Source organism: Glycine soja, chromosome 14, assembly GCF_004193775.1.
Source record: "Glycine soja cultivar W05 chromosome 14, ASM419377v2, whole genome shotgun sequence".
In the NCBI taxonomy this organism is placed as follows: domain Eukaryota; kingdom Viridiplantae; phylum Streptophyta; class Magnoliopsida; order Fabales; family Fabaceae; genus Glycine; species Glycine soja.
This window is the reverse complement of record NC_041015.1, coordinates 2,080,639-2,089,660: the sequence shown is the minus strand read 5'-3', so window position 1 is coordinate 2,089,660 and position 9,022 is coordinate 2,080,639. Positions and strand designations below refer to the sequence as shown.

The window sequence follows — 9,022 nt, the reverse complement described above, 5'->3', positions numbered from 1 at the left end:
GGGGTGTTTGGTGTGGAGCGTGAAGGCCACCTCATTGCTCCAATCCAAAACTTGGGGGCTGCTTCTTCTTCTTCTTTGTGTTGTGAGGCCAAAACCAGTGGGACCAGCTTCGTTGGCATTGACATTTCTAGAGCTCAACAATAATTTAACATCTTCCTCCTTCCCTCCCTCGCACACAAGACAACCACACCTCATATAACTCCCTCACACATTAATCTCCCTTCTCTCTCTCTCTCTCTCCCACACATCACATTACTACAACTACATGCCATCACCATCATCCATGGAACAAGAAGATAACACTATCATACCCACATTCCTCAGAAAACCTGCAGAAGACCAGAACAACAACAACTCTCCCACCCCTTCTCACAAGTCTTTGCATGTTTTCCGCCGCAGCAGGAGGCGGTGGAGGAAGGAAGTGGCAGTGAAAGATGCTGTGCAAGAAGAAGAAGATGAAGAAAAAGAAGAAGGAGAAGATGGGGGTGATGACAGAGAAGAGATAGAGAGGAAGATTCATGCATTACAGAGGATTGTGCCTGGTGGTGAGTCTTTAGGTGTGGACAAGCTCTTTGATGAAACTGCTGGCTATATTCTTGCTTTGCAGTACCAAGTCAAAGCCTTGAGGGCTCTCACTGGTTTCTTTGAGAAGTTGGAGAAGGAGAAAACAAAGTTTGGAGGTTGATGATGAACATCAACGTGAGATGATGAATGAATGAATATAATCCATGGTGATGACCATGATGGATTATGGAAGCAAGCAAGCAGCCTAGGTTAGGTCCTTTTGGTTTTTCCCACAGACCCCCATTAGTTAGAATTTTTATTTTTCTTCTTTTAATTTTTATGTTTTCCTTTGTTGTACTTTTGGAAGTTGGGATCAAGGAAAATGTTTATCCCATGATCGATGTTCTTAGATTTTTAATTTTTAATTTTTTTTTTGAAGTTCTCACCAGTTCTTTCTTTCTTTCTCACTGTGTTATTATTTTTTTTTTCCATGACTTTATCTATATATCTTCTTGAAAGTTGATATATTCTTACGCCGCAGATTAGTGTTACAGAAGGAGTTATTGATTTTGGGTAACTGTTGTAGGAATCTTATTAACCTGCTTCATGATCTGGAGTGGAGTAAAGTTAGAGTGGATGCAAGTGTATGACACATTATGGTGTGGCTTCGATGTACGTGGGCTGTGACAGGGTTTATTTTTGGTTCATCTTGGTCCAGTGGGCCACCCCTATTGGGTCTTGAAATCTGGATGAGATCAGACGTTTTCTAAAGTAACATGGCACATACACATGTTGTCATTGGTCACTTTCTCTTTTATTTTGTTGTGAAAACTTTGCTTTGGAGATTTTGGAATAGGGTTGTTTGACTTTTTTGGCAGTTAGCCATTACTACCACGATAACTTAGACTTAGAATGCGGTATACAGAAAAGAAAAAAAAAAAGACAGCACCCCCCACTTGAAGGGTTGTAAACTTCACATGGCTTTTTCTCATCCGAGGATGACATGATCTTCCATAATTTAAGGTAAAAAGGTACACATTGGCGATGATAGTGTTAGCCGAATCTTGTACAGCCATTAATTTGTTGGAGATGCATCACTCTTAACCTTCTTGATTCTTACCCTATGCATGTATTTCAAAGATGGAACATAGCTTATAAATAACAACAAGAGTCACTAACTTTAATATGTTTGCTTGCATTTTTAGTGGTAGGAAAAGCAGCTCACTTTCTTTCAAAGTTAACAATCACTGCTTAAAAAAAAAGAAAAAAATTTATTCAATCAGTAAAATTGATACAACAAAAAAAAGTTGTTTCCTTTAATTTTAGAATATATTGTACATATAGTATAATATATAATGTCAAATTTTCCATGTTTAAATACAGAAATTTTATTAAAAAGGAAAGAAATGCAAGTAAAAAATTGTGGGCATAATAATAAATAATACCTTTAGTCCTATATATATAAGAAAAAAGTGATAATATATATTATCACTTATTTCTTATAAATAAGACCGAACGTATAATGAGATAAAACCGAGGCTGCTATGAGCAATGTAGCTACAACTACTACTGCACAGGCACTCCCACTACAGCCACTGTTTTGGAGATCCAACAGAACACCACACTCTGGCAATCAAATTCCAGCATGCTTTTGCTGAAACCCATCTGCATTCTCCAATTGCAAACTTCCTGGAACAGTCACAATCACAGCCACAGCCACCAAATTTTTTGAGACCGAATCATGATAAAGCTTATCACGTAGGCAAAACTTAACTTGGGCCTGTGACATTGTGAACAACAACAATATGTATCCATCATAGCACAGAAAGCATGCATGCAGCATCAACATTCAACATTGACAACATGCATGAGTTATCTAACTTCTAGGTGGCTGACTATTTCTCATCTGCATAGCCACCAAATTTATCTCCAAAGAGTATATATATATATATATATATATATATATATATATATATATATATATATATACAATAACCACCACCAGTATTGTAACGCCACATTCACTGATGAAACAACATTATAAAGCTTTGCTCATGTACAATTCAAATGAATTGGCAGGCAGGGGAGAAATTTGCCCACATCTCTTCTTATATGATTCAATGTCACTTCATCTACAGAATAAACTTGTGATACCAAAATCATGTTAACGGTAATTTTTAACTAAATAATAATATAGAACTATTTTATATTATCAATATATCAATTATTAACACATTCTTATGTAATTTTGTATTTAAAAATTAAATTTTATTATAAAATTTAATAAAATTAAACATTAATTATTTTTGTTTTAAATACAAACAGTACTCCTGTTGAATGTATTGAAAATTATCAGGTAAAAAATAATAATTAAAAGAGAAACATTAATTTTTAAAAAATCAAGTGATATATCATTTTAACAAAAATGATGGAAAATGAGGTTAAAAAACAAGACAAATAAGTTTTGTTTTGGTTACTAAGGAGGGCTGAAGCCCCCCAATGATTTTTTTTTTTTTTTAAATCTTACGTGATAGGTCGCAATAAATATAAAACCATTCCTTGGATGCACTCAATATATGTTGGATAACCTGGGGTTGAGACTAGAGACCTCTTGGGTTGGGGATGAAATAGTCGCAGAAGTAGAGGACTAAGTCCAATTTATATTTACTATTTTATATTAGAATTAGTTTTCTTATATGGCATAAATATTTTTAAATTCAAATAAAATACAATTAAAAATATATAAAAAAATATAAATTACTCATGTATTAGCACACAGAAATTTCAAACGTTAGAATTACTCAAGTATATAGTTATTATTATTGTTTTTTTTTTAGTTTCGTAATATAGTTATTGTCGAACAAAAATTTAACCGTTTAATATATAGTAAGATATATTAAAAAGAAAATACTACAAGAAAATAAGAAAAAATCACACAAATTTATTTATCATGGTTAGACTCCTCATGTTTAAATTTATAATCTAGTTACATGTTCTCTAGTCAACTCAAACTTTCCCTTCAAATGATTGTGGCCTCTTCTCCACTTAAAGTGGTGTCTCCCAAGGTTGAGTGTTTATTTTTTTAATCTCAATAACTCCTATTAGATATAAGAAAGTTTTCTTCTCTTAAATAGTTAAATTTCTTTAGATTTTTTTTTTACTCTTATGTCTCATTGTGACTCTGGATCTATAGTATATTGATTTATATAGTTCTTAGTGATTTTATTATTGTCTTTTGAAATAGGATTCTATAGTTCTTAGTATTGAGTACTAATATCATTTATTACTTTGGTCGCTGTTGAAATAATTGGTCACACTCCGTCAATGGTTACATTTCTTCTCTTCTGGCCACCACCTTCACCCAACCTTTCTCCCATTCTTTTTCTAGGCATCACTTTCATCCCCTTTATTTTTTAGTTATGTGTTTCTCTATGTACCCTTCTCTTTGACTCTATCTTTTTTTCCCATCACATTTCTTCCTTTCAACTAAACTTGTTACTACCATCTTTTGCAATTGTATCCAAACTAAAGTTACTTAGGCAACACTTCCCTACTCAAATTTATTATTTTTTTATGAGGTCTTCTACAGAGCACTACTTTACTCAGGTTAGTTGTGACTTATTTTGGGCCAACTCAGTTTGAATTGTTGTTGGACAAGTGTCGATATAAAAGAAATAACAAAAGAAAAGAAATAAGTGTAGAAAATCTTAGACTCTATTAAGGTTTGTTTGTAATGGGAGGATGTGATTACCATGCATGTTTTGTTATGTTCATAGTTTGCTAATATGTTTATCTATTTAGCTTTGAGCGTGTTTGATTTGGTAACGTATATTTGTTGTACACTTCTTTAGCATCCTATATATAATCTTGTAAGTGTCTTTGGACATTTTCAACTAATGATCATTTGAAAAAAAAAAAAAAAAAGAGCAGTGGCTATTGTGAGTTGCCTGTCATTTGTCCCTTTCTAAGCTAACCTTTCACAAGTATTTGCACTTAAAAGAGGGTGTAAGGCGCTAATCTTGTTACAAATATTAGTTGAGTGGTATTGGCAAAGGAATGCAAATTTCAACCTCTAAATTGATACAATTAATCTACCCAAATGATTTTAGGCATGCTTTACCTTCTTACCTTATGGGTGGTGATTGTTATTGTATTATGTTTAAGAAACATGTGTGGTTGATTGCCCAATCTCTATAGAGTTAAGTTTGCATATATTGCATGATTGACAATTGTGACTTTGTTTTGTGTGTCTATCTATATCATGATATTTGAAAATGTGAAATATTGTGTATGCTATTAATATATTAATATATGAAGTAAATAATAATTTGATTTGTTAATCATTATTCTTCCTCATTATATATAATTATATGATTTTCTTTTAATGAGCTTTACCTTGTAGGTTTTCTTTTTGTTTGACTGTTTTAACGAGCTTAACCTTGTATTCTTTTTAAAGATATGATATTATGTAGAAATGAAATTGAGGTCATTCTCTACAATCTCAATGCACACCCACTATAAGTTTGTTTTTAGTTTTATTTATTTATTATTGATTATTGATTGATACATGACATATATAAACAAACAAATGGTGTAACATTCTAATGCTAAATATCTCTTGAGTGTTGGAATTTGGAAGTGTTTTCAAATCCGAACATAAAAAATGAAAATGGAATTACCCGATCGAATTTGACATGGTGGCGCACCCATCACGGAGAAGATAATTTCAAATCTGAACCGTCGGTTGATTCTAATCAGACTTTCTGAGCACCTCCTTTTGTGAAGGAAAAGGTGAAAACGAAAATGGTAAAGTTAAAATATTTTTGACGCACACCACTCAAAACCCTAGTCACACCCATTTCATAAAACAAAGCTCTTCCTTTGTCACTTTCCTGGAAAATTTATCTTCCGTTTTCTCGCTGACACCACCGCACACTCTCACTCTGTACTGTCCTTACCTTACTCTTGCTCTTTGCTTTTGCTTCTGCTTCATAAGAATATACCTCAACAATTATTTATTCATTTGTTTTCTTTTTTGTTTACTTCCTTGTGTAATTTGATTCACGGACCGTTAATCAGCTACTTCGAGCTTATAATTACAATCCATTTTCATTCTTATTTTTATTATTATTTTCCGCGGTGCAATTTCGATTTCTGGCTTAATTTACCGCTTTCGGTGTTTGCGTTTTTTCGTTGTTTGGCAGAATCAACCATGGCGGACGAAGGTGTTGCCAACGGCGGCGGCGTCGACGATCAGTACGGCGAGGAATCGGCGACTAAGATCGCGGCGTTGCAACGCGAGCGCGACGAGTTGGTGAGCGAAAACGTGGCGAGGAAGGAGGAGATCAAGAAGCTGACGGCGGAGCTCGACGGATTGAGGAGCGACGGTGCAGATAAGAGCGAGAAGATCGAAGAGCTGCAGAGAGAAGTGGAGCAGTCGCGCGATGCTGCGAAAGCGACGGAGGTTATCGCCGCAAGGGCGGCGGACCTGGAGACGGAGGTGGCTAGGCTGCACCACGATATGGTATCAGAAATGACTGCGGCGGAGGAGGCGAGGGCAGATGCCGCCGAATTGAGGAAGGTTTTTGGGGAGAAAGAGTCTAGGGTTGAGTCTCTGGAAAATGAATTGGCAGGATTGAAGAAGGTGAAGGCTGAGAGTGACGTTAGGGTTAGGGATTTGGAGAGGAAAATTGGAGTTTTGGAGACTAAGGAAATTGAGGAAAGGAACAAGAGGATTAGGTTTGAGGAGGAGACTAGGGATAAGATTGATGAAAAGGAGAGGGAAATTAAGGGTTACAGACAGAAGGTTGAGGAATTGGAGAAGGTTGCTGCAGAGAAAAAAACTGAATTGGATGAGTTGGTTAAGCAGAAATTAAGGTTGGAGGAGGCACTTAGAGAATCTGAGGAGAAAGTGACTGGTCTGGAATCGAGTATTCTTCAATTGCGCAAGGAAGCAAAGGAAGCTGAGAGGGTGATCATATCGCTGAATGAGAAGGCGGTGGAGACCGTTGAGTCAATCGATAGAGGTTTAAATGGTGTACACAGTGAAGGGAAGGGATTGAAGTTGCAGTGGCCAGTGGTGGCAGCAGGGTCTACAGGAGCTGTTGTTGCAGCTGCTGCTGTAATCTACGTGTGCTATGGGAAACGGAGGTGATTTTCTGTCTCACCGGAGAGTGATGAAGGAGTGAGGGGAATTTGAACTGGAGGAAGTTCTAGAGGTTAGACATACCAGGTCTTTAGTAGTCATAGATATGCTGCTGCAATTTTGTTTGTCACAAAATAATGCTCCTTGTCTGGCTTTTGTTTTTGAAGCCTGTTAATTTTTTGCTCATGTCGAAGTTGGCATACTACTTGTTTGGTTGTTAGTTGCTTATTACGAGTATCAAATCATTGTGTGTTGGATTTAATAAATAGGCTGCAAAATTGAGATTACTTGTTTCTTTGTGTTTAGTTTGATCCTTGTTAGCCTGGAGGATAAACAATGTCACTGATGTTAGTTTAAGGCGGCACTTGGTATCACTTCTTGTCAATCTATTCAATTTCTAAAGTTGATTTCTGAATCCATGTTCATTTTCACAGCATGTCTTTGAATATAGAACCCACCTGGTGAATTATTTGATGTTTCAGGATTAGATGATATCACTGATTTATTGTTGTTGTTGTTATTGACTTTTTGTCTTGCAATGTGGTCAGAGAGAGATGTTTTTTCGGGTATTGTTCTTTTTTTTTTTCCCCATGCTTATAGCCTATTTGTCGTAATTGTATTCAGAAGAATTTGTATTTGGTTGAATGTTTTTTTCAGTTGTAGTTGTAGGTGGTGGTGGGTTTGGAGTTTGCAAGCGTTGGCTTGCATTGCATTCCTTTCTTTCCACCTTTTAATAGTTTCTGTTAAGTTGACTAGTACTATTAACCTTTTGCTTTAATTTAAAGAGACACAAGGGTCTATTTCGTGAATTTGAAGATCAATGTCAAACAAGTTGTGTCGACTGCTATGCTAACGTTAGATAGATACTATTACTAAGCTATTGCTGACATAACTTGATAGATACTAAGCTATTGTTTAACTGCTTAGGAGGCGAAATTTCGTGAAGCCGTGCATTTTTGTTGGAATTTATCTTTCGTTTCTTAAGTGAGGCACAAAGAATTTTTTGTGGTTTTCCAACTTCAATTTTTATTAACATCGAATCCACCTAATGCGTTAATGTTGTTTATGCGCGAAGAAAGTCTGTTTATATAAATCAACTTAATCTTTAATTTGATTCTGATTTGTAAAAATCTCAACTATTATGCAGTGTTGGAAGAACCCGGCGCGAGCTGAAACCAAATTCAACAAAATGATTTATTATCGGTTAGAAAAATGGTTCCTGCTTTAAAGAGCTTAACCTTTTATCTTGTTTAAAATTAAAGGTGTAAGCTCAATCAAGTAATAACTGGGTTAAACTTTTTTTGGTACTACATAATAACTTGCTTAAATATAAAATGAAATTGATTTTTTTAAGGCGAACTAAAAAGTCAATTTCCCAAAAGAATAAAAAAGAAAAATTAGCCACTATAAGTTGCATGATATTCAGGTAGAAGTAGCTTTTTCCGAGCACACATATAGTATGGCATCTATTTTGTAGGGTCATTACTCATTACCAGTGTCACTTTTATAAAGTCAGAGTGCATCAGCTTTCATTTAAAAATAAATTATCCTTGATATTCAGCTTTGGATTCGTAAGACTGTGTGGTAAGCAAAAAGCGTTGTAGCTACGCAGTGTCAGCCTTTAATTTTTGGGCCCAACACCAGGCAAGGATAGATCTTATCAGGAAGAGAACCTTTCACTTGCACTTCGTTTAGATGGCTGACAATAGGGAAGAAAATAAAGAGAAACAAGATAAAATTTTAAATTTTGTTGTTTATTCGAGAGGAGAAATAGATAGATTTTTCTAAACATTCCACTCACCAAAAACTTATAGTGTTTAAGCATATAACTTATTATTATTATTATTATCATTATTAATGCTTTAATCAATTTCTTCATTTTCTGTTTCTTTCAAATTAGACTATTTTAATAAAATTCCACTTTTTAATAACATATCATTATTTTAATTATTGCACTATTTATTTTATTTTTTAATGAAATATTTGATCTTTGAACAAAAAAATGATAAAAATTCAAAATATACTAAAAAACTGATTTAAACCTATAATTGAAAAAAAAAACTCATAAACATACCCTTTTATGTTATTTTTACTTCCATTTATAACTTAATTTAACAACTAATTTTACTAATAATTTTTAATTCAATATTTTTACTGCATTTTTTTAATTCAATATAATAGCATAACAATCAGTTAAAAGTTTCTAGCTATAAAAATTATTTTTTCAACATCTAACTAATTAACTATTTGACCAAATTTAATAGTAAAGTTTGTTACAACTTTAAAGCTATTACTGTATGGGCTATGTTCCATCTCTAAAGCTATGATAAAACTTCATAGGTTATATTTTCGTTGTGTATCTAGTTGAGATAC

At 34.2% G+C, this 9,022-nt stretch overlaps 2 protein-coding genes across 3 annotated transcripts; both read left to right on the top strand.

The window, feature by feature from the left end:
- On the top strand, window positions 1–952 carry LOC114383546 (transcription factor PAR1-like). The gene has a single exon (XM_028343229.1). The coding sequence runs from the start codon at window positions 266–268 to the stop codon at window positions 683–685; it is 420 nt and encodes a 139-aa protein (XP_028199030.1). The 5' UTR covers window positions 1–265; the 3' UTR covers window positions 686–952.
- Window positions 953–5,277: 4,325 nt separating this feature from the next.
- Window positions 5,278–7,080, top strand: LOC114384805 (peroxisomal and mitochondrial division factor 2-like). 2 transcript variants are annotated; one of them, XM_028344604.1, is made up of 2 exons: window positions 5,278–5,295; window positions 5,709–7,080. In XM_028344604.1, the coding sequence occupies exon 2, from the start codon at window positions 5,717–5,719 to the stop codon at window positions 6,656–6,658; it is 942 nt and encodes a 313-aa protein (XP_028200405.1). In that variant the 5' UTR covers window positions 5,278–5,295; window positions 5,709–5,716; the 3' UTR covers window positions 6,659–7,080. The 2 variants fall into 2 exon arrangements, with proteins under 2 accessions (XP_028200405.1, XP_028200404.1); XM_028344603.1 differs by lacking the exon at window positions 5,278–5,295 and adding an exon at window positions 5,302–5,449.
- The last annotated feature ends 1,942 nt before the right edge of the window (window positions 7,081–9,022 follow it).